The 26,340-nt window shown below is 40.7% G+C and overlaps 2 protein-coding genes across 6 annotated transcripts in view; both read right to left on the bottom strand.

The window, feature by feature from the left end:
- The window catches only part of arhgap36 (Rho GTPase activating protein 36), a 77,827-nt gene extending 72,070 nt beyond the window's left edge, over positions 1-5,757 (bottom strand). For both annotated transcript variants that reach the window (XM_042401321.1, XM_042401322.1), the window contains exon 1: positions 5,481-5,757. In XM_042401321.1, coding sequence (XP_042257255.1) covers positions 5,481-5,579 — 99 coding nt within the window. In that variant the 5' untranslated portion in view covers positions 5,580-5,757. The remainder of the gene's footprint in view (positions 1-5,480) is intronic.
- A 3,970-nt stretch (positions 5,758-9,727) lies between these two features.
- nhsl2 (NHS-like 2) overlaps positions 9,728-26,340 on the bottom strand; it is a 161,039-nt gene continuing 144,426 nt past the window's right edge. For 2 of the 4 annotated variants that reach the window (XM_042400667.1, XM_042400668.1), the window contains exons 5-10: positions 23,373-23,558; positions 20,647-21,781; positions 19,280-20,456; positions 18,885-19,194; positions 17,705-17,822; positions 9,728-17,065 (exon numbers count right to left, since the gene is read on the bottom strand). In XM_042400667.1, coding sequence (XP_042256601.1) covers positions 16,726-17,065; positions 17,705-17,822; positions 18,885-19,194; positions 19,280-20,456; positions 20,647-21,781; positions 23,373-23,558 — 3,266 coding nt within the window. In that variant the 3' untranslated portion in view covers positions 9,728-16,725. The remainder of the gene's footprint in view (positions 17,066-17,704; positions 17,823-18,884; positions 19,195-19,279; positions 20,457-20,646; positions 21,782-23,372; positions 23,559-26,340) is intronic. The other 2 variants (XR_006093406.1, XM_042400669.1) reach the window with 2 other exon arrangements.

Below are 26,340 nucleotides of genomic sequence, written 5' to 3'. Positions count from 1 at the left end.
TCTATCTATAGTGGAGAAATGCTGGCAATCTTTTCAGCGGATATAACAGATCTTTTAGAGCCAGTTGTTTGTTCAGATTCAAGTGATTTAAACACCAGAGATGTAACAGATGTTATGCAAAATTCAAGCAATGGGACTGATAAAAACAGAGAACAAGACGATTTTTTTTATAGACTTCAAAGAAGGAACAAGCAGGAGACAGTAATTTCAAGGTTAAGATTTTGGTATTCAGGCCTAAACAGCACAATATTTAAAACAGGAAAATGTAAATTAAGAAGATGTGACTTTTGTGGGCAAGAATAGGTGCGAAACTGCGAGAAGAAACCTTGACTCAGAGCCTTGGAGAGATTAAACGAAACTTTGATTTACGTGATAGTTTGCAGAGAAGTTCAGGTTCATGAATATTTTTGTTTCATTACCCTTCGTGTAGGAAAACAAACCCGATTGAGAGGATATTACAGCTTTGTGTTCTTTTTATTATGACTTGCAATTTTCATTTTTTACGATATAAACATCAGTCATACAACAGATGACATATGATACATTCAGTTTCCAGCCAACTCAAACTCCCCCCCGTTCTCACTCCGACCCAACACGGAAACAAGAGGAAAGGTCAACCTGCATCTAGAGTGACTTATGTATAAAGCTATCGCCAAGGAGACAATACAACTGTGAAAAAATAATAAAAGAAAGAGAATTTAATAACTAATAATAATGATAAAATCAAAAGACAGTATACAAAAGCATCACATATGAATGTCGTCTTTACATTGGTGCGTTTATAAAAGAAACTGTTGTACAGATTTAGAGTCCCAGTCAACACCAGTGGACCAGTTGGTGACCAGTAATGCATCAGCTCATTGTTTGCAAACTGCCAACTGAACTTTAAGCTCCATAAAAAAGTGATTCTTTGGCTCTGACTAATGAAGCTTAAAGGTCAATTCATCACCTAAATTACATAAAAGAATGTTTTCTTGCTTCTTTTATGTCAGAGCACAAGGGAGATGAATGTAATAATGTTTGTTTTTTAGCATTAAAAGCATTAAAAAATGTTCATTATTGACTTTGGAAAACAGATTTAGAAGATGTTTTGGAGCTTTTAAATGATTTTCATCAGTTGTCATAAAAATGTTAAAACCTCCCATTATTTTTTTTACGAGGACTTCTCATCGATATTGGTGTAAAAGTTCTTTATTGACCTTGGAAATAACACTTGACACAATAGCTTTATCTCAAGGTTGTTTTATTAGCTGTTGATGAATCAAATTTGGGGGGAAAAAACGGAAAAACTATGCAGCGACTTCTCTTTCCAGATAGTCTGCAGATCGTCACTATAAACAGATTTCTTTGCTAGAAACTAGTTCCAGTAAAAACTCAACAGCAGTTTAAAATCTATTCGTCTACGTTACAAGCAGTGAGCAGCACAAATGAGATTCACCTCTCCTCCATTATATTAGGGGTGGAAACAGATATCCCAAAACCAAAAGTGTCTAGTGCATGGCTAGATGCTATTAAAGGTAAATGGAAAAATGTTCTAAATTGGGTGAAATGACCCTTTAATGCACCCAACAAGATTAATTCTGTTTCGAGAGCAGCCTCTGCCTCTGACTAAAGTTCAGTTCAGTCTTCAAACTCCAGTTTGCGCTTGAAACAGTAACCACAGCTTAACAGATAGCGACAATAAGCATCCTTTACCTTTAAAGCGGTTTACACTCGACGCTCGATCGCCTCACAAAAGACACAACAGCCGTGAAAAACCTACACCGGCGACCAAACAAGCTTCTGAGGTCAAAGCCGCAGCTTTCACATCATAAATATGACCCCCACGCTTGGACGTTTAACGGGATTTGGCTACATCTTGGAGTCAAATGAAGTTCCAGGCTCGGATTCATAAATCAAAAAAAAAAGACAAGCACAACATATGATTGAGCTATACGAGCTGTATGTAGCGGTGGAACGAGGGAGAGACAGATGGGGTAACGACAGAGAGAGAGAGAGAGAGCGAAACCGAGAGATGACAGATGGGCAGATGCAGAAATAATAGTTTGAGAGAAAAGTGATGCAGCTGTCTGGTGATGTCTGAGAGGAAGGGAAAAAAAAGAAAGAGGCAGAGATAGTGAGAGAGTGTGTTAAATATTTGTTATTAACTTTAAGATTTAGCTGGACTTGATTTGGTCAGTCATGGCCAAGTGATACTCCAAAGCAGATGGCAGAGGCTCTCAATCCTCGGTCATAAAGACATGATCATCGCACTTGTACACACACACACACACACACATGTACAAGCACATACTTTGTGCATCTGCAGGCATGAATGTTGCCAAATTAGAGCATTTTAAAACTCTCTCTCTCTCTAAAAAGACAAAAAATCCACTCAAAAACACTGATAAAAACAACTTCTGGCAGCTTTCACATTTCTCTGCATATAACTCACAAAACAGAAGCAAGTGACTCATGTCAAGACTTTTCCAGCAGTTATAACAGAGTTTGATATCAGGAAATTTTTCAGTGATAACCAAAGACATCTAATCTTAATGTTTCAGTCGGTTCCAGGAGCTCTTTTTAAATGTCTTTGGAGCAAGTCTGAGTCAAGTCTTGTCAAATCGTGTCTCAAGTCAAATTAAGTGAGTGACATGTGTGTTAATAGTGTTTCTTTTGCATCTCGAACCAAATCCTTTCAGTGCAGAGGTTTAAAAAGTTAAATAAACGATGTGAGAGGCGATGCAAAGTCTGTCTTTCTGCCTCTTTTTGTGGGATTGTTCTGGGTCAAGTCTCACAAGTCCAAGTCAAGTGTGAAGACATGTCTAAGCGGTTCTAAGTGTGGACGGCTTATATTTAAACCTTCAAAGTGTGTTTATTACCTGTCTGATGTCTTATCTGTTCCAGGAGTTTGCAAATAAAAACTCAAGACTCGAAAAACAAACCCAAATGCGTCATGACACCCTCACAACACAAAACTAGCCGTAAAGTCAGAGCTCAGGTCTCGGCCTTATAACTGAACCCTTCTTGCTGGTTGCAGGTGCATACAAGCAGCAGGAGACATATTTGTAAGAAGTAAAAATATCTCATAATAGTCTGATGAACCCATTTGAGCTTACTTTGAATTGACGAAATGTTTCTCTAGAGGAAAACTCACGTCCTCAGATGTACTTTTACACTGTACAGTGTGAAAGTGAGTCACCATTCCTTTAGAAACAATAAGCAGCTCATAAAATGTGTCTTTTTTCACACATGTAGCACTTCCTCTCCTACAGACTCATATGCTTCACACATTGTTGGCAGCTCTGACCACTTTTGTTGCACGAGTTAACAACACCACCAGTCACTGTCACCAGTGAAAGTTTACAGTTGAAAGCAATAAATAATGTATTTGCTGTGCAAAGGCTGTTTTTATTCTGTCTATTCTCGGTTGTTTTCATGCTTTTAAACAAGTTTTAATTTATTTTTTGGACACTTTGGGCCTGTAAACACAACATTGGCATATTATCACTTATAAAATCTTAGTAAACAGCTGCTTATTTACACATCCAGCAGACATGGAGCAACATTTGCATTCATTTGCATTCGCATTTGTCGCCAACTGATGATTGCGTCCAATATTCGCTCTCCTTTTAGCTCTGTTTTTGGTCTCCACCAACTCCTGAGGACAAATATTTGGCTATTTTGTTGTTAAATGCTTCAGTATGTTCACCAGCTAGTCTCTGACTTTGTCTTCTTGTTGTTTGGTGCAGGGCAGGTCATGAACAATGGGTTTATCAGAGGTTTTTTGGCTGAAAACAGTCGCCTTCTGCTGGGCGACGGGGTTGCAAAAATAGCAAAGCTGTCTATAAAACCAAAACAACGAACTGAAAGATGCTAAAATTTCCATTAAGATAAAGGGAAATGCAGTTGGGTGAACCTACAGTGAGTCTGTAACTAGGAGTGACATATTTTATGTTACAATTAATCATTTAATCAATTGTATATGTAAAAAAAAAAGATTAATGCACCTTTAAAGTGATTTTGACTCTGATTCTCCGTTGCTGGTTTTGAGTTTCCTTCATATAAAAAAAAAAAACATGCTGCCGTGCTATTAATAATGTTAATCTGCACTAAGTCAACTCACATTACAGTGAGGTTTAACTGGCTGCAGGCTGAGGGCAATGCTGAGTATCAGCAAGGCATTTATAAAATTAAAAATGAGTTGTATTGTTTCATGGCAGATTAAATAAGACTCCGAATAATGAAAAAAAAACAGCGAAAGGAAATAAATTATAGGAAGAAATTAAATATCATGATCATCAAAGTCCATTCGAAACCACATTACATAAACTGTTTCTCTGTATCCTACACATGAAGACCAAAGTCGAGACACTGTTAGTTTAATGTAAAGATGTTTTTCCATTAAAGAAGTGTCATCAGATTAACTTCATAACGTGTTCTGATTGTATTTCTTAGTTTCAGATCACCTTTCTATACTTGAGGCATAACAGTGCAGCAGGAAAAAAAGCAGGAAAAGGGGAAGAATTACAGCATCAGGAAATTTACTCCAGGTTTCCATGCAACAACAAAACACTTCTGCTTTTTTCTCTTTATACACAGACTTAATCCTAGTTTTACTCGTGTCTGCAATCAGAATCTATTGTTGTTTTAGGGAACAAAAGATAATACAGCAACTTTTTCCACCTCTGCCTGAGGTGATGTTTTTTTTCCTCTCTCGAGTGTTTGTATATGAAGAATCTAAAAACGTATTTCAACGAGTTTGGCGGAGTGATAGGCGCCGAGCCAAGGAACAACTGATTAGATTTTCGGATTTCTGGGATTTCTGCCATCTGATGAAACTAACAGAGGTGGAGCCTTGATTCCAAATTCAAAGGGGGAACATTTTTGCAGGCCAACGAGTCAGTTGACTTTTTAATTTACAGGAATGATGTCTTTGGGTGTAACAGGCGAAGTTGGAGAATTATTCAGAGCAATCATTCAAGATTAGGGTTGTAAGTCTGGTGGGAGCGTTGCTTTAAAGTCCAACTGAGTTTAATGACGGTGCAATAAAAACAAGGATAATAAAAGAACTACAGAGCACATGTGACTGATAAACATGCTGAGTCAGAGACCTTCAATTTATTGGGATCACCAAGTTCCTTAATCTCTTGTTTTATATGTTATGCCACATTAAACTTACACATTTCCACGACTGAAGTGGATTCAAAAAGTGAAATCAACACACTTTGACAAAATTGAGGATCTGCGGTTTCGCTATAAAACATTTTTTATGGAGAAAACAGCATATTTTTATCTTTAATTGTTCGCTTTCCGACTATTATTCAGTCGGAAAGATTCCCAGCCTGTCAGCGAATTCCAGATAAAATAACTGGAGTTGGAGGGGTTGCATGGCAACAAGAAACACTAAACAAAAAGACATGCACATGCACATGCAAAGACGTAAATGCACGCACACACAAACACACATACATGCACATGCAGGCCCATGTGTTACCCACCACGTAGTAGAAATGCATGTCTGGTCGCACAGGTCGCTCTCCTATGTACACAGCTCGAGGTCCTGATGTGATCGGCATAGGTCCATCCAGCAGGAGCATTAGTCAGGAGTGAATGTGTGTGAGTGTGTGTGAGAGTGTGTGAGTGTGTGTGTGTGTGTGTGTGTGTGTGTGAGACCCTTCCTCGCCCTCACAGGTACTCCAAAATAATCAGGATGTTAAAGAAGGTTTGAAATCTGCAGTTTTCTTCTTCTCTGACTCTTTCTCTTACTTCTGCTGCTTCTTCTCTTTCTAATGTTGCTGCTCTTCTCTCCTCCTTGCTGCACTTGACGTTACTCCTCCCTCCCTCCCTCCTCCCCACATGACTTCAGTCCCTGGTCCCTCCTTTTTTCTGTTTGGTTCTACTTCCTCTCTTTATTTCCCGCCCTTCCAGTGTAATTTAATCTCCTATTTCTACTTTCTTTTTTTTTTTTCTTTTCCTCTTCCTTGCTTTCCATCTCTTCTTGCCACATGATTCTTTTCTTGTTTGGTGTCATCATCTCCCCTCCATCTTTGTTTTCTAAATATTTGAACTGAGAAAAAAAAAAAAGAAGCTTTAATTAGAAAAGCAGCAGCAGAAGTGTGTCTCTTTCTGTTTCTCGATAACCCTGAGTCGATTACAGATTGCTGTCAGCTCTTCCTGTGTTAGCCGCAGCCACCTCTGTGTGTGTTTGTGTGTGTATCATAGATAACATGGCGTGCTCTCCGCTGTCAGAAACAGGAAGAGTGGAGCTTGGTAGTTTGGCCTTGATGAGCCATCCCCTGTGTGTGTGTGTGTGTTTGTGAGACAAAGAGAGAGCGAGAGAGGGAGGGATGTAATTAAACTCTGGCATTTTATTATGAGGCTGTTAAACTAATCACTCTGTAAAACCAGCTTACACACAAACACACACACACACGCACACACGCACACACACACATTAACCACCTTTAAAGTGCTGATAGTTCATGACCTTTATTAATATCTTTATGTAAACAGATTTAAATGTTTTCATTACATTATCTGCATTAGATATGAATAAATATCCATTAAAATACAATGTTATCATCAATGTGATGGGTCAACTTATACTTGTTTCCATTTAATCTCATCCTTTGTGTTCAAAATCCATCTAGAAAATAGAAAATTATCTGTTTTAAGGAGTTTAATCAGAAGCTACTGCGGTAAGAACATTTGTATTAGTCGTCCCTTCTGTTTGTTTATTTAAACTCAACTTGCTGTCGGCCAATTTCATTTTTAAAGAGCAACTCAACAGCAGCTGAAAATCTTCTGTCTGCTGCCCTCAAGTGGTTTAAGTTGTCATCACGCAGCGGTGATGTCACGGCGTCTCAATGATGCGTGGGTACGTTGTGACATCACAGTGGGATGTGGTTGCAGGTGCAAAAGAACAAATTTCCAACCGCATCCAGCATCACTGATGGTGCAAGATTTGCAACTTTCAGTTTTGAATTAAGTTTCTTTTTGGTTAAGATTAAGTTATTTATTTTGTCTGCAGGTTTTTTTTAAATTGCAGAGTCAAATCATATTAAATTTGTTTAAAATCAATTTAGAACCAGACAACAAAGCCATAATTTATCTCAGCTAAATGAGGAGAAAAGACCTTTAGGCCGACCACTGCACCGAATACAGTCACACTTCTATCAAACGAGTGTGGTGAACAATAACACGTTACTCAAAGCTCAAAAAGCTGTATTACCTGCCCTGCAAGTCCTGTTTTTCCTGGTCCTGCATCCTTTTGAATTTTAGATTTGTTAGAAAGATGATGTAAATATATGTAAATGTATCTTCATGCCAGCAGGCCCTCTGTGGTTCATACTTTGCTTTAGTTCTTCATAAATTATACATATAGAAGGTATTTTTATTTTAAATTCTGCATTAAAGCTACAGTGTGCAATGCATAGCAAAGTCACTAGATAACTGTAAGGCATTCACTTTGTCAAAGGGGAAACAAAACTGAATGTTTTGGAAAAAAATCATCCTGGTTTCCCCTTCTAATAATAGTTCTTCTCAGTTTTGAGTCACATGTTACAGCAGGCGAGCTTGTTTTAAAACACTGAAAAACAACTGAAATTGTTTAAGCAACCTCAGTTCAAATGGTGATAAAATCATTTCAATAAAGGAACATATTTAACACTGATGAAGATATATTTGTCTGTACCACCTCAATACACATTCCTCCGTCACGACTGAAAGAGATTTAAGAGAGAGAAGAGATCAAAGCTGGATTCATCTGATAGTTTCATATGTTTTCATATTTGTGCAAATGGTTGCACTTACGATAAATGGCCACCAGATGGCTCTAGAGCTCAACAAGAAAATAGTGACACGACAGAGAGAGTGTGTGTGTTTGTGTGTGTGTGTGTGTATGTGTAGGAAATAGGAAGGAGGCAATTATCTGAGAGGATGTCATTACGGAGATGGAACATGAAACAGTTTGCAGAACCGGCCTTGACGGTACACCTAAATACACACATACACAATCATTTGGAAACATTGCTATTCTTATGAGGACATTCACTTACATAATGCACCCCTAACCCTAACCTTAATCTAAACCTTAAACTATGATTTAACCTTTAAATAGCCCTTCTAAAGACTGAAATATCCTCCCTTTCCAAAAATGTCCTCACAAGTTCAATAACTACTTATAGTCCCCACAAAGATAGCAGTACAAGAACACGCACACACACACACACACACAGCCCTGAGAAGAGTGGGCCAGGTAATTACGTGAGTTTGTTTTCTGGAGTGAACACTGACTTGCTGAGCAGCTAATTATGAAAACAGCATCTTCCCCCGGAGCTACAACAGCATGCATATTCTTAATGGAAACACAGATACAACTTAACACTCCCTCCAGGCTGGGAACCTGCACGTTAACTGGTACTTCTTAATGGAAATCACGCTGCACTGCTCTGGATTTAAAGATTAGGGGAAAATTCCACCTGCATGTTCTCCAAAACAGTAATATTATTATCAATTATTATTATTATTCTTTTATAATTATATATGTAATTTAATTTTTGGTTTCCATTTTCATCAATGCCCTGTAAATAATGAACTTCCTGCTTGGACTGGCGTCATAGTCTAGATTATATGTTATAGAGAAAAATAACACTACAACATTGTTTTGTTTTGTTTTTAGCAAACAACATAGAGTTACTATACAACATAAAATCATCCAAATCATTTCAGGTTAACAGAATGTTTCTGGTCTCCCTACAATATTGCAAATATTATTGCTTTGCATATCTCCTCAGCTCCATATGACAGCCATAAGGTAACTCTTTAGATGATTCCCTTTCCCAGAAATCTGTCTGTAAACATCTTACACCAGGCTCATGTTCAGCCTCCTCCCAACTGGGGAAAATGGGCAACTGCCACGTGAGCCCCAGTGTGGCTGTGACTGTGAGTTCAGACAGAACTTGAAACGGCTTTTAAACATAGCGTGATAACATACAAAGTCGATTGAAAGATGCAAGTAGATGTGAAGACGTGTCTGTGCAAGTTGAAAATGTTTCAACTTGAGAGAAACATTTGTGTGTATCCTGGAGCTTTATGAATCTGCTTTATAAATGTACAGAGAAGAGAGGGGAAAGGAGAGAGAGATGGGAGGAAAATAACAGAAAGAACCAGAGTTTCTGGTGAGTTTTGCATTAAGTTAGAAGCTGAACTCGACACACTCACAGACACTGTCGGTGTGTCCGTTGCTAGCTAGCATACAGCTAACATACAGCTGGTTCACTGGGTGTTTGGGGCAAATAAACACAAACGGTCCAATGGTCAAATTTGCGCAAATGATGCAAGGCGAAAATTTGCTTCCTGTCCTGTCTGAACATACCTTTTGGTTACACAGTATCCACCACTAAAGCACAATATAAACTGAAACGATAGGGACCTTAAGGCAACATCTGCATTATTACCTATAATCTTGAGGCCCTGTCTGATAAAGGGCCCCCCAAGTAACAATCTAGGTTGAAGGCCTTTATTATTTTTACTTTATATTGTCCTTGGATGGCAAATATTCCCTAAAATGACCCAAAAATGTGATTTAAAAAACAACAAATACATACGATGCACAGGGGGGTCAATAGGGGCCCCATACTGGGTTAATCAGACCCTGACTGGGCAGTTCTTCTTTTCTATTGCAGCCCTGTTTTGAGATTCAACCTGATAACATAGATGTATTTTTATATAAATATCCAACAAAGATAATATTTGGGGAAAACAGCAGGATTTTTCAAACTTGTCCAAAGGGAAATTCAAGATTTCATTCTAATGGAAAGCAAATAAGACACTGAAGCTGTTTCTTGTCAAGTAGGAACAAAGATAGACATATTTCTTTCATAAAACAACTTCTGTTATACAAATGTGCACTGTACTGTACTTTCAAGACTAAATGGCCTAAAGAAGTAAATAATGATGAAAGTTTGTATCAAGAGGTTTTAGTTGGCATCTCATACTTCACTGTAGACATGAACACCCAATTAACAAAAGCATTGTTGTCTCTCTGGGGGAACTCATTAACACTAATTCAGAAAGTAACCTTGAAGACTTGTAGGGCAGACAGCATCAACAACACATAGTAAGCAAACAAACAACCGTTTTTTTTGTTTTTTTTTAAGCAAGAAAAATAATTTATTTATAATGATATAATAATTTCATCACATTGGCATTGCTTGGCTGCAGAGAGAAGCGTTTATGTGTTTGACACTACCTCGCAGCTACAGATCACACCATTGGATGGGGCAGGGAAACAGAGGCTATTCAATACATACATGTACATGGAATATTCCTTTAAATATGTCTTTTTCAATGAGGAATAACAAAAATAGAATAATTCCAATAACTCTGTCTGTCTCTCTTTCTCTATATTTTTCTATGTCTCATCTCTGTGTTTTTATAAGCTGCCTGTACAGCCCCCAAAACTGGGGTTTAAATTGGGCTAAGGGGGGGGGGGGGGGGTCGGGGGGTGTTTGCTTCACTTTGCTTGGAGCGGCACAGGGAGGGGGGGGTGGGGTTTACCACCATAGGACATCAGTTTTTGTGATGTGCAGCATGCCAACGTACCCCTGAAATGTCCAAACATAGTAAACCTCACCCCTCTGGCACTCCTAAAACAAATACTAGATACTCTTTGGCCCAAATTTGCAGCCACTATCTCTCTTTCTCTGTCGCTTTTTTCTCCACCCTCTTTCACTCTCTCGTAAAGCCGAACCGCGCTTACATCTTCAAAATTTATTCTCAATTAAGTGTTTAAGGGGATGTATCATTCACATTTCCAGGTCTATATCTTTATTCTGAGGCTCTACTGTAATATCATTGCATGATTTAGAGATAAATCTTATCTCATACCGGCTCTTTATGCAGCCCCTCAGTTCAGCCTCTGTCTGAAACCGTTTTAACTCCTGTCTCTCTTTAAGTCATTTTCCATACATTCACCTCAACTTTGACTATATTTAGCATAGACATCTAACATCATAACAGTATAAAAGTAACAGAAAATCACAAAAAGCATGTTATGTCCCCTTTAACAGTTAGATCTGTGGATTACCATGGGGAGGTCATTGGTATGGTTAAAATTGGGATTAAGATACTATTTCTCAGTTTTTCAAATGCAATTTTTTGGTGCTTTGAGGTGAATACCTTAGTACTTTGGTGAGCTACAGCCAAAATATCCCAAATATTTAGCTCACGTCCTGAAAATGAGACCCAAACCCAGCCTGTACACATGTCTTTAACACCCAACCCTACTGGATCTGACAGGCACTTCCAAATTTAAGACCTGAACCCAACACGAAGTCAAAGCTTGATTTTTGCCCTATTTAATCCACTACCTCACCAGGCTAATGCATCACATTGACTACCAAATCAAACCCAACGCTTTAGGCAGTAAAACCCCAGTATGACCCAAATCCTGGTACTTTGTTGGGACCCACTGGGTTTGAGTTGGGAAGCAGAACCATGAATCGTTGCTCTACATGTCCAGTAATAGTTAAAACCCTGAATAATACTCACATATACATAATCATTAATTTGGCATGCAGGTAGTTGTATAGTGGTAAAATATAATGTGTTGGTATTGAACTTTTTAAAAGTGCTCCTGTGATGGTTTTACTAAATGTGGACCGTTGCATTTACTGTAAAGCTTTGTCCCTGTTGTGGTATATTTCTCTGTTAAAATAACAGTTTTTACTTATATAGTAGCTGTTTTTCATATATTAAATTTGGGCTTCTTTGCAAATACTGAGATTACTTCTGGTCAAATTTGTTTTGGAGTCATAAGTCTCTTAATGCAATCTGAGGGGACATTTATCCATATTCAGATAAATTGTGATCTTTCTGTTGGCTTTAGAGAAAACACTCATTGCCTTAAATCAGAATCTCCGACTTAACTTTTTCGACACAGCTTTTATTTACGTCTCTTAGCAACAAGTCGCTATTCAGCAGTTCCTTATCTGCAGCGACAGGCTGTAAAATGTAACCAAATTAATTAACGAGCGATTGCAGCGCTCCATCTTTTCTCGCTTTCCCATACCTTTTTTTTTATCACTTTGTAGGTGAAGCAAAAGAGAGAGTGAGAGAGAGAGGGAAAAGCTTTTAACATGATTACTCCTCTGAGTCACGCGACAGCTGAGAAAAGGGGAAGAGAGGAGGTGAAGGGAAAAGATGATGGAATATGTATAAATTTCAGCATGGTAATCCCCATATTCAGCAGAATCAAACCTCCTCTCTGCACTCTCATTTCCCCTCCTTCCTCTCTTCCCTTCTTGTCCTCCAAAAGAAGGGATAATATACTAAATATTCAATATATTCCTCTTGTCAGCTCTTTTATATGTTCACACTTTGTAGAAATGTCATTTTCAATATAATATGTTGTCAACATATTTTAGAGATTAATAATTTAGCTCCACAGGAATTTCTAGGAGGCAGAACTGCTCTGTAAGCAGAGATAGTCTCATTTGTTGGTTAATAATAGTCTCATTTTTTTGTAGTGTATAGGAAGATTTGAGGGATCAACCAAATACACTGAGGGTCAGCATTTTGTTCCCTTTGTAAATATGTTTTTTTGTCAGTTATCTTTCAGTATAACTAAAAATTAGCAAAAATTCGGCAGCAAGTTGGCAGTAATGTCGCAGTAGTTTCTTTAACCCAACCTGTGAGATTATTTCTGCCTCTGTAGCAACTCTACCTCTGAGAAATATCTGTAAAAAATAAATGTTCTTATCAATAAGAAATGATTTGTATCCCTACACACGGGATAGCACCCTATTTACCAGTGTACCCATATGTTTTTTTTTTGTTTGTTTGTACCTCTCTCTTCACTATCAAGTCACTGTCAAACCAAATGTGCCATGTCGAAGATACCCGCCATCTGTCTTTGCAGGAACAAGGAAAACAACACGGTGATTTCTTGATCCTGAACACACGCTGAAAGTGAAACACAGTCTCTGACAGCCCACCCTTTTACACACTCTTTTAGATGCAAGCGTGTGTCACACCTACACACCACACATCACTTTATAACAAGAAAGGCAATGGTTCCTGTCATTATTGTGCTGAAAAACAACACGTCCTTTCTGCCCTAACAGTGTACTCATATCTCTATTCTCTGTTCCTACTCTGTTACCATATTTTGAACAAAATATGTGGGTTTAGTTCAAATCATATTTTGTAAGATTTCCCTCCATCATTTATATGATCTCAGATGAGTCATTGCTGGACACATGTTGCTGCTCTGCTGCTTCCAGTCCAGCCATGTCAGATCTGTGATTTGCTATCTGGGGGATATTGCTCTAAAATATAACTTCACCGCTGTTTTCTGCAGATTTGGGCAGATATTTGTTCGGTAAAGAATCAAAATATCAGTTTTCCTCGCAGGTCAGATACAGATTAAACATATATGTTCTTTTGGCTAGATTTAGAAAAGGTCGTGTTTGTGTGTGAACCACCAAGGCAGCTGAAATTATAAAAAAAAAAAGAAGAAATAAAATCAAATAAAAAACACAGTAGGCGCTGCAGCAACACGCCCCAAAATTCAGTATACAAGGCAAACAAACACAGAGTTTTATAGGTTTATCTTTTTTCATTCACTAAATATTTAAAACAAGCGTCACTTGACTAGTCATCATAAATGGTGATAATTTATGCATTTTTAATTCTTCATCTTTTTTTTTTCAGGATGATGGAATACCTGAAGGACTGTCGTAAGGAAGAGAGAGATGTGTGTGTGACCAAGTTTTTCTTTTTACTCTCACGTTCTCATGTGTGGTTCCTCCTTTTCCGTCCACTAGGGGGAGCTCTGACACAATAGCACCGATGGGTTAGTTTGCCGATTAGGAGTCAAGAGATGAAAGGCCCCCCTCCTCCCTCCACACGGTCTATCCAAGCAGGGGATAAGTCAGGTGTTGGAGCTGAACCACTGCTAATCCAGAATTATCAGACTGTCCACACAGGGATTCAGAACTGAGGGTTGGTCCAGGGTCAAAGACCACAGGGTGTTTCAGAGTCCAAAATTCAAAGTCCTTTATGCAAAACCACATTCAAACCCTGCCTGTTTCCGTGTTTGTGCACAGATCCTACCCATTCATTCATTCACACACCCATCCATGTTAATTCCATGTTACATGGAAACAAAAAAGAAAGCTAAAGTATAAAAACTCAGAGAGCAAGAAAAGAGAGAAGGCAGAAGATAAGTGTCAAGAGAAGGATGTTTTTTCTTTTTCTTTTTTTTGCGCTTTCAAACTAAGCACAGCATCTATTTTCTTAACAGTCATTCATTGACATTCATCCGGTGTCGTGTCGTCTGACTGCCGAGCTCAGATGCATAGACTGAATGCAGAGAGAGGTGGAGAGGAGGAAGAGAGAAAGAAAGACAGGGGAAGGTTAGCGGAAAAATGGGGGAGGGTCAGGGAGAGAGGAGAGGATGGAGAGAAGGTTAAAAGAGGAAGGGAGGAGGGCAAATAGAGAGGCGGTGCTACGTGCAAAATCGGAGAGAGGTTGCAGTGTATAGAAAAGAAAAAAAAGACAGTGTGTGCTATGTGCCAGAGGAGAGGATAGAGAAAGGCGGAAAGAGAATAAAAGAGAATGATGCTATATGCAGAGAGACAGATGGAGAGAGTGCTCCGGCAGTTGATGAAAAAAAAAAAGGAGGAGAGGGACGAGCGGTACCTCCCCTCTTGGGAGAGACGGCGTGTGAAAACGTGCACGGAGGAGGGCGAGACAAACGGAAACTACTTGGCCCTGTAATGTCCCTCTGCACAGGATTATGATGTCACAAGACACCCTCGTTCCAGAATCCGTCGGGTTCTGGAACTGTTTCGCATGCTCGCTTGCTTCCAGAATACTCTTGATTTAGGAATCCTGGTTCTAGAATCTCCTTTCGGGGTTCTGTGACTTGAATCCTACAGCATTCCCAAGAAAGGAAGGGATGAAGGATGAAGGTTGATGATGCACACATAAACACACACACACACACACACACACACACACACACACACAGACATGTGCGAGTCCGAGCATGCACACGCAGCGAAGTGTGAAGCGCACACAAACACTAAAACAGACGCACAAAACACTACATGTATTCTCCCTCTCTTTCTTCTCCCACTCAGTTCCTGGCACTTCCCTCTACATGCACACACACACATACACGTACATGAACACACACACACACACACACACACACACACTGCTAGGTCCCCTCTGGCCTGTTTGTAGTTTTTAACAGTCCTTTGGTCCTGTCACCAGAGCCCAAAACGAATAAAAACCCTGTTTAATAACCAGACCTGCTTCATACTCTCCGTATAGAAACTCCACAGGCGTGATTTCATCTGCACACACACTCATATGAATACACACACACACACACGCTTGTGTAGATAGGTCTCTCTTCTGCTTGTCCTCCATGACATCACTCCTTAGTCTTTGTGTGTGTGTTCCCTCCATCGTGTGGGCAGTTTGTTGTCCAAGCTGCTTGCTGATATCTGTACACTGTCTATTTTTTTGTCTTCGTAAATGAATATTGGTTGATAGATGCATTACATTTATCTTTGTACATGATACATACAGCACAGTCCAATTAAACATGTGTATGGCCATCTAGCATGTGTAAGAAAAAAAAAAATATAAGCAAAAATAAAATAATAAAAATAATAAGGACGGACACCAGTCGAGTGTCTCAAGAAAACTGAGCGACGCAAAGGCTGCGCCGTGTAAACGACCTCCGACGCCAAAAAAAAAAAAGAGAAAAGTGCTTGCGTTCCAAAATGTCGTCCGCTTGCTGGGTGCCTCTGTGGAATGTATTTGTGAAGGTTCATGTTCATAGCATGAGCAACGAAATCTGTGACATGCTCATGCCTGATCTTTGGTGGCAAAAAGCCCCCATGTGGTTTCTCTTTGTAAATCCTGCGCTTCATCCGAATGTTGTCTTTTGAAAACGACACCGCTGCTGCCTGCTATGGTATAGCATTTACCATAGAGCCACAATGTCCAAGGTTTTAGGCATATTGGCTTTCTCAAATGCCTCATCACACCGTTAAAAATGTACCCTTCAATTCATATGGGTCTACAGGTGTCGGTGCTGTAGTGCTACTGGTTGGAGGGTTTTGGTTGAATCGTAGAGGAATCATTTGAAACTCTCACATCTTCTGTGTTTTATTCCATTTATTTCTTGGATTCATTTGATTACTGATCCTCTGTGGTATAGATCTGTACCACAGAGGATGTCGTCATTAGGGCCTCTTCTTGTTGTTGTCATCTAGATGTAGCCAGGAGTAGATATCCACTGTATATCCTCGTATTCCCAGCATCTGCACATCCCTTTTCTTTCACCCATCCGGCCTCCACACTGAACAAATCCCCAACAAGGAAAACACGGTGCAGTGTTTAAGCATGACCTCAAAACCTCCACCTTTCATTGAAAATATAGTGAGAACAAACTTGGCTCTCCACAGATTTTCTTGCTTTCCTAGAGGGACCGGTTTGACAGGGAACAATAACGCTCCAACCATGGGAGGGACCATTTTGTCCAAAAAATGTGCTCCAATATGATTGGACAGTGCAAATGGTCAATCAGTAGTTGGAGCGATCCAGTTGGACATGTTTGTCAGAAGGCCCCGTCTCCAGTGGGTGGCAGATTGTAGAATTGGTTGGTAGCTTTGTCAACAACAAACAGACCTGGTTAGCCTCCTTTTACAATACGTCAGTTCATTGATCATTGGGTTTGCCGTTGCCGGATGCCGCCTCTCCTCCCTCGGCGGTCGTCGACGTGGTGGTTGAAAACTCTGTGACACGTCGTGCCAGAGGGTTTGTGCTTTTGAGAAGTTCCATGGCAGAGACCCTGGCCCCTCCGCTGGAAGACTTGCTGCCTTTCTTCTGAAGCAGGGCCATGAAGTTCTCATTGCGGGAGCTCGACCTCTGGCTGCTGCCCAAGGTGAGATTTCGGAGGTCGCCACCACTGGTGCTGTGCTTCACTGGGGACACCAGGCTCTGGCGGCTACCGAAGGAGTCCGACGGCTCCTTGCGACCAAGAACCTTCCGCTTGGACCTGGTCGAAGACAAGAAAAGACAAAAAAAGATTAGTAAATGTGGAAGGTGGAAAGATTTTAAAAAAAAACATTAAAAAAACATTTATATTCCCCAATTTGCTCCTCCTTTCACAGAATAAAAAACTAAAACGTGTAACTGCAGAGGGGACTCCATCCTTTCTTGTAGGAGATGAAAACACTTTTCCCCTCCTCACCCTTTCTTCTCTACCTTTCAAGCTATTTTCAGCATCATGGAAGGTAAAATCATGAACACTTGTTGCTTAGAGACTAGCTTTCTTGTGATTCTGCGTGTGCTTGGATCCATATGTGTGTGGGAAAAAAGGACAAAATAAGAGCCGCTGGTCGTGCAGTAACCCACTGTACATGTAGCCGTTGCTAGGGAACCTTATGCTCTGTCCGCCTCACACCTTTTCAAAAAGACAATGTGCCTTTCGTCACACACTCTGGGTTATAATAAGCTGGCAGGCAAGCCTTGTATTTGCTGAGACCATTTGGGCTGTGAGAATAAGTTTTTACCGTCACAACAGACAATTTTATCCTTTCCAAAGGCCTTTTGAGGAAATGTAACTGCAGTAATATAATAGATCTGTCTGTATGTCTGAAATATGAATTGGATATATGCTTGTGTGGGGTCATACCTGTGTATAATAGTGAACAGGTCCTCAGTGGTGTGTGTTGTAGGCATGGTGGCCAACAAGTCATCATCTGTTTCCTCAGCGATGTGGAGTACCATCTTCTCACTAGCTGATGAGTCATCTGAAAAAGACATTATATCTCTAAATGCCTGCTGGCTCTGCTGTATTGTCATTTTACCCATGCCAATATTCATAATACATGAGAATGTATTATGAATAATGCAATTAAGCTAAATTTGATTCGGTTATATACAGAATCAGCTAATAATCAGATAATGATGACACATGTCATCTTCAGTGTTACAAACAGTATGAGCCACTGTGTGTTTTGATTTGGTCCAATTTTAGCACAATTGGGCTTGATTTGCTTCAAACCATGAGAAATCTCCTCTGGCAGAATCAGGAGGTTGTGCATCAAAAACGGCAGGGAAGGACCGTAATCAAATGTAGCAGCTCTGACAGGCTATCATTATACGCTAGCATATAAAATGATTTTAAAAAAGCTTAATAGTTTCAAAGCTTCTGCCAAACTTTGACTACGATCAAATGACTTTAGACGGAGTATATTTTATTAACATTGCTCTATAGCAGCAAAAACAACGCTCAGAATGGGTTTTCTTTCTGGATCTCACCGTACATGGCTTCTAAATACACAACCACGCTTTGAAAATGATCACTAATGTGTATTTGTATAGCTACTATATCGTAGACAGACACACTGCAACACTAAAAAATGGCATCAAAATGAACCAAGTCTGCTAGCTGGCAGTATTGGTTTTAGTTTCTATGGACATTTTGATCCTTTTATTTAACAGTGAAACTGGGTTTTCATTGAAATCCAATGAAACTGTTCCAAGCTGCTGCAGCTGCTGTCCAAGCCACAAACATTTCAAAATGACCTTTCAAGCCTGCAAGAGTAAGTACATGATTCTCAAAACATAGATTTTCATCTGGGTATTCCTCTTAAATTATTCTTAAGCTTTTTTAATGTCTTTTAAATTGGTATGGTTGGCGTTACAGTGTAATTGTATGGACTTTGGTTAAATGTTTTTCTGTTTCAAGAGACAAAATGCTTACAAAAGGCAAATCATGTCTGAAGCAAAGAATCCGACTTAATCTCAACACACCATGTGACCCTATTCTGTACAAATCTCTGAAAGCATCTCAATGAACAGGGTCTCACCTGCCCCGATCCCAGTGCTGGTCATCTTCTCTTCCAGCTCTGTGAGGGAGGAATCCTGGAGAGATGACTGAAGTGATGACTCTTTTGAACTGTCTTCATCTGTTCCAAAATGATTCTCATCTTGCTCTGGCATTTCAGGGACATTGGGAGTAGTAGGAATATCTTCCGGTGGGAAAGCTCCTACAGGAGACCGAAGTCCAACAGGGCTGTCGGTCTGCGGTGTCTGACGGTCTGTGCTGCCGTTGGTTGAGGAATGGACTGATGAGGGAAGAAGCAAGACGTTCGGCTTCTTGGGGACTGGGGGTGGAACCTGAAAGGAACAAGAAAGTTTTTTTTAGTATCAGTATCAGTATCACCCTCAATATCAAGCACTTTTTGGGCAATGTCTTCCTTACCTTGGGTTTCTTTTTGTCTGACAGCTCTGCCAGACAGGAGATTGTCATCCTTGAGGGGAGTGTCTTGCTCTTGTCTTGGAGCTCTGGGACCTCCTGGTTACTGCAGGGAGAGGGGAGTGAGCCTCCATCTGCAGGCCCAAGCTCGATCTCTGGGTCAGCATCAAACTCAGGCTCCAACACTGGGTCTTCCAGGAGAGGCTGGGGGTCTGGGAGAGGAGGGAGATCAAAGAGGGACTGGGGGTGGGGGAGGAACTGATGATCATAGGAAGTTTGTGGGGTGATAGTCGAATTTAAATCCGGGGGCACTGAGGGACTTGTAGGAGTTTGCGGCAGAGGCTTTTTGGGTTTGGGTTTTTTCATGACTTTGTAAATGTTACCCAGGGGCACTGGCCGTTCTGTAGGTGAGGCAGGAGGTGAGTCGAGTGCAAGGGGGGAAGTGGATGAGGGGGAAGGAGACTTCAGGAGGAGATTTAGGGGCCGCTTGGGCAAGGGGGGCTTAACAGCGACAGGTGGCTTGGGTTTTGGTAGAGTGGGTGGTGGGCTGGGGTCCTCGCCTAGGTCTTGGCCATGCTGTTCTTCTTCAATGGTGTCAGATGCCCCATCAGGGCAGTCCTCTAGGTCACCGCGAGAGACAGAGCGAAGCCGAATAGTCTTTAGCTCATTCTGGGTAACCACAGGTAATGCCTGTGAAGAGCTTGGGCTGATTTTTCCAGGTTTTGCCGCCGTGGAGGTGTCAGAATGTCGTCTGCTGGCCTTTTGCTTTGGCTTGATCGACGAAAGCTCCAGATGTGCATTCCCAGGCATTTCAAAGGACAATCTAGACCTTGCAGCAGGGTCCTTGGGTGATGGTAGCGATGATTTTCTTTCTGGGATCTTTGGGCGCATCTTACACCCTGACAATGTCCCCATTGTCCCCACTGTCCCTGGTCCTGCCACATGACTGAGTGGAACAGTTGGGGTTGGAGTCTCTGATTGACTGGAATAACCACTTGACGGGGACATAAGTCCTGGGGGTTTGAAAGGTGAAGAGGCCTTTACATCAGTTTCCATGGAGAGCTGTGAGGGCGACGTAGCTCTGGAGGTGGAGGGTGAGTCGAGCAGCGACTCTGAGCTGCCTCTGACTTTCATACATTCAATCACTGTGGTACCTGTTGCTGTACTGGAGCCTGAAAGAGACCTGGAGAAGAGATGAGAAGAGATAAGAAGAGAAGCAAAGAGAAGGGGAGGGAAGAAATGTAATTGCATTTCAAGTTTTTGCATAACAAACCTTCAGAATGCCTAATAAGTTGAATAAGGGCACAATTAGGCATTAAGTAATTCAACAGAGCAAATAAGCCTCAAACAACCAAGTGCAGTTTTTTCCTTACCTGTAGGGGTCATTGTTCTTCCACTCCCCCAGCTGCCAGTGAGTGGGGAAGGTCAGCTCTGTCTCTCCCTCCCTCTCTGGTGCCTGCACCTCCAGGCTTGGAGGTCCATCACTGCCTCCCTGGCCCAGCTCCCCCTCACGAACACTAGGTTTAGAGGAGCAGGATGAGCTGGGTAGGAGGAAATCAGGCTGGAAGTCTGGGAAGTGATCCCTGGGGATGTGCAGGCTCTTTGGCCGGCCATCTCGGTAAAGACTGCCTTCGTGGTGGATCCTCCCCTCGGCTTCTCCGAGGTTCTTCATTAGAGAGACACTCCTCACAGGAGGCGGTGGTTTGCGCTTGGATTTCTTAAGTGAGATGGAGCGTGAACGCAGGCGCAAGCGGCCTTCTGTGCTGTAGTCTGAAGCTGTGACGGAGATTGTGTCGGTGGTACTTGCACTGTCTTCTGAGCTCCCTCTCGGGTAGAGGAGGGCATAGTTCTCACCCATACCCAGGAAGTGATGATGTTGCTGTTGGTGGTCTGTTATTGGCATAACATTCCCATTCCCTGTGGATGTGATGTCTGGCTGGCCTATTCCACCTTCTGTAAAACAGAAGGAACCAGAATCCGTGGGCGTAGAAAGGGAACGCTCCCGGAACTTGAAGGCGTTCGCTGCTGCTATGGATCGTGCTGACCTCTCCCTTCCTCTCCCTGTCTCCCCATATCCCCCTCCTCCTCCATCTCCTCCTCCGCCTCCTCCTCTCCCTCCATCTGCTGCAGCTCCTTCTGTTTCACTTCGCTTCTCCATCATGGCTGCTGCCAGCGAAATCCCCGGTATGTTATTCCCTCTTCTCCCAGAGTGGTCTGACACGGACATGAATGAACTGGAGTGTGAGCTCACCGACTGTCCTGAGCCCACTAACATCACGCCATCCTGCGTCCCTCCTCCTGCGTTACCGATAATGCTGTGCTGTTTGGGCGGAACTGCCGGACCTTTGTTCATGTTGTAATTGTAAGGCTCGTTCCATGCTCCGGGAGAAAAGGTGGAGCCTTTAGGTCCATTCCAGGAAGGGGAGGGTGTGTTGGAGCACAGTAGCCCAGAGTGGTCCATGGTTCCTGGGTGAAGCTGGTCCGGGGTGCGATGCTCCAAACTGTTATCTGTGTAGGAGAAGGTGAAGGAGGAGAATTAATACAACTTATCTTATCCAAACAAGCTCATGAGACAAGACCCTAGTGAATTCAATTCAACTCTAGGATACTTCAGAAGCATTTAAGTTCTTTCAATATACTATGTATTCTCTGGTTGCCTACTAACCTACTTCTTTCAGTGTTTATGTGCTTTTTGAAAGGAAAATATCTCATTAACTTACACTTACAAACACAGAAAAAGTGGTGGATTTTTTAACTGCAAGCATTCACTTTATTTAAAAAACAATGTCCTGGTAATAGATATTCGTCAGGGATTAAACAAGGAAAAGGAATATTTCATTTTATTTACTACAAGGTGTGACGACTCCTGATCCTGTCTTGACTTATATACACATTTGAATTAATTATATACCTTTCTGACCCGTTTGTGATTGGTTGTTGCAGGCTGTGAATCTAGCATAAAGATGCTGCTTACAGTATTTGTGTGTTTAATACCTGAAAAGCCTGTGACCAAAATATTTTTTCTTTTCATTTTCGTGCTGACAGTTTGCTATGGTTCACAACTTTTTCATTAAATTCCTTTTGTTTCATTGTCCTATGCACATACATACATATAATACAGGTGTGTATTAGATTATATACTCATTTGGGAACCATAAAAAAGTTTCCACTTTAGTCTGTAGTGAATAAGATTCGATTAAGGTTATAAACTGTTTGGACAAGGTTACAGGCATGGAAATAACAGGATTAGTACAATCTTAAAGTTAAGAATGAGTCTCAATACAAAATCATTTGACATCATTTTTTTTTAAATGCAAGGTTTAGATGGTCTGCTTTTTCTCGCCTGTCTGCAATTAAGGCCTTATTCAGGTTAAACTGTTTACAGAAACCCTTCATACCCTACAATTGAGTATCCCTGTTGCAGTGAATAAACCAATTAGGCATGAAAAGATCCTGGCTGCCGGCAACACCGTCCTTCACCGAGCAAAACAGATTACGGCTAACACAGGGGAAAGAAATGATTAACCCAACAATAATCTCTGTGATGTTCTTTGTTAAATTCAAAAATTTGGTTGCAAAAAAATGAACAGTTAAGATGTTTTCCTGCCTCAGTGAGCCCTTTAAAATAGGATTAAACCAAGGACCCAGGTTAATCACCAAGCTACATTTAAGAGAATTGACACAAAAAGGAAAAAAAAACAGAAAATGATCCAAAAATGAAATGAAACCTATGATCTTTTCACCTTTGTGTCGCATTAGTAGACACATAAAAAAAGTTCGCTACCTTCTCCCAAACTATCAAATTATGTCAATTTCTCCAAAAAGCCTGTGCAGTAAAATGTGTTTCTGCAGCCAAAAAAAAAGTTCAAGGTTTCTAATGATGCCAGTAGAGTTTCAGCTGACATTGGGATGAGTTTTTAACGAGTAGAAAAATATCATTTTGCGATGTCCTGTTCTTTTCTTCTTCCTCTTTCTTATATTTGGCTGAAGGCAATGCTCAGTTTATGTGAGTGGTAAGAGAACACAAGGAAAAATCGAAGCAAGGTAAGAGTTTCTTTAGCTGGTGCTTCACTTAATGGTTTCTCCGTCACACACACACCTGCAGGTAAGGTTGTGTCGAGGTCAGAGTGTGTCTTCCTCAGGGGCAGGTTCTGGTGGGGGGTGTTGGTGATAGGCTCCAGGGAGCGGGGCTGGTGGGGGTAGGGCTCCCCTGGAGAGGGGGATGGGGACGGGGAGTGCTGCAGGAGGTCAACACCGTGGAATTTCCCTCCGCCTCCTACTTCACCTGGAGGAGAAAGACAGGAACAAGAGGGGTCAGTGAGACCAATTTTACTTAACACGCAGTAAATTCAATAAAACACCAAATCCAATCATGTTGTTGACATGGCAATAAAGTATTAGATTATGACTCTTGAGAGATAGAGATGTGTAGAGAAAAATGTAATTCTGTGAGTATCACCTGATTTGATGTCATTTTTAAATGGTTGCAACAAACTCACATCTTTTAAGACAACTATGATTTACTGTTTTAATTTAACTCAACATGTTTACTCAGCTGCTCTCAGTAAAGTTAAAATGTATTTTTAGTGAGAGATCAGCCAAAATAGAACCTGTCAAACATAGTAAAGTAACTGAAAAATACATTGTAAGTCGTGGCTGTGCATTATGGATGAGCACAGTATCTAAATTTTGCAGCAATGACTGTTAAAAAGGCGTAAGAGCAAAGGCAGACACGGAAGAACACAACATACAAACAACAGCTGTAACTGTATGACCCATTTTAATATCTGCATGACATCAATGTGATTGATGATTACTGTGGAATTGGTTACATAAAGCTTTGCCAAAAGCTCAATAAAGTAAATCTTTTCCCTTGATTGTTGATGACCATTAAATTAATGTTTGAACAGCCTTGCTTTCTTTTTTTTGTTTCTTTCCATAGAAACCCTCACATTTATGTTTTATATTTACTGTCGCCTCGTTTTAATGCGCCGTGACTTACAGCAGATGCCGCTGAGAAACCCGCTGTTCTGTTGTACTTCCTGTCCTTCTGATGTCTAGTCTGGGCAGACAGTAATCCAATGAGTCATCGGTGGCAGCAGGTACCTACTTGATTACTTCTATGACATGCGGCACAGTCTCTCACCCATCTGCATAACTCATTCAGGCATCGATTAAACCATCGGGCTTGTTTTATAGCGACAGTCGCATCAGATGCAGTCTACTGGTAAAAATTTATCTCCTACAACCAAAAGGATGCTATTCAATGAAGTTGTGTTTTCTGCAGTGAGTGAAGACTAGGATGTTAAATCAGAGAGACGGATAAAACACACACAAACACACACACACAGAATGAATGAGGCAAAACAGCATGAATCAAATGAAGCTGAATCGATGAAAAAGTGTACAGGCATTACGCAAGCGGAGCCAAAACAAACCGAGTTAAAGGTACAATAAAGTATTTATTGTACAACCGCACTGACATTGATGGGTCTCGGTGAGGCCTCAAAATAAAGATCTCCTGCTTTTTTGTTTCCTCGTGAATCCAGCTTTGTGTTTTGCTGCTTGTTTTTCAGACCATAATACAAATGTGATGATGAATAGAAAACCAGAAAACAGTCTGCGGCTTCATGTTTATTCTTCCCCCGTCTACCTGTTGGTGTGTCTGGCTTCTTGTCGCCTGTCGAGGGGTTTGCAGTCACAGATGACTCCACCTTCCATTTTGTGTCTAGTTGTGTCCCTGTTGAATTATGAATGTTTGAACTGTCTGAGAGACCAAAGTGTGAGTGTTCAAGTGTTCCCTGCATGAAATATAACAAGTAGAAATGACTAATTAAGCTAAATGATGACACATATTTCAGACTAAAGCTCAGAGACACAAAGGTTGAGAAACAAAATCTTGAGTTTCGTTACATCACAGCTTCTTATTCTGCTGTGTATTGACTTTAAACACCAAATCCAGAAAATATTTAACCCTATAGAGAAAGTCTTTACTGATTTTCACCAAGAGTGCAACCTTTAGATGAAAACTGGTTGCAATCCTTTCATAACTCAATACAATTTAACACAATATCGACAAATTTTATAACCTCTAAAAGCACAACAAAGAGCTGTTATACGATGTCATTCTTTGTCACTGAGAAAGCTGTTTTTTCACTGCTCTCTAAGAGCAGCTATTTTTCTTTTTGTAGCTGATGGAAACCATCTGTGGGAAAATCATTGATTGAGGGATGATACTTCATGATAATGTTACTGCAACTTTCCAAAAATATGTCAAGGTGGTGTCTTAAAGGGGACGTATCATGCACATTTCCAGGTTTATATTTCCATTCTGAGGCTCTACTGGAATATCTTTGCATGATTTAAAGTTCAAAAAACTACTTATTTATCTTATACTGGTCCTTTATGCAGCCCCTCAGTTCAGCCTCTGTCTGAAACAGGCAGTTTTAGCTCCTGTCTCTTTAAGGACCCCCCTCTCGATAAGCCCACTCTGTTCTGATTGGTTCCTACGTAAACAAGGAGGGTACGTAAACAAACAGCAGTGGTCGGATTTCACTTCTTTTTCTCGTTCTTTACTCAAAATGGAAAATTCTCAAATACATCTGTACATATTGGAGCCAGAATCCAAAGTGAAATATGCGAATGGATGAAGATGTAAAGGTAACTTTGCACATGAAGCGTTCAGAGCAGGTTGAAGCCCTGGCTTTTGACTTGCAGGCAGCATTTTTACATATGTTCACCTCAAGTTTTGGATCTTTGACTGTGTTTAACATAGACATCCAACATCATAACAGAAAATCACAAAAAGCATGATATGTCCCCTTTAACACTGCAAAAACTGTGGCAGATTTGCAGTGATAAAGCCCAGAAAATAAAGTTTGAAATCTAGAAATTCGTGGAATCACTGATTTAATGATCAAACCATCAGTCTTGGCTGATGTATCATCATCATTTAATGTTACCTGGAAGAAAAAAAACCCTGCCGCCTGCTTCACTCGTTGACTACCTGTTTGTTTTTCCACCTGCATTTTTTTTTATATCTCTCTATCTTTCCAGCAGATTCTTTA

Source organism: Thunnus maccoyii, chromosome 22, assembly GCF_910596095.1.
Source record: "Thunnus maccoyii chromosome 22, fThuMac1.1, whole genome shotgun sequence".
Lineage (NCBI taxonomy): Eukaryota > Metazoa > Chordata > Actinopteri > Scombriformes > Scombridae > Thunnus > Thunnus maccoyii.
Note: the sequence above shows the minus strand (reverse complement) of the source record. Positions and strands in the feature narration are given on the sequence as shown.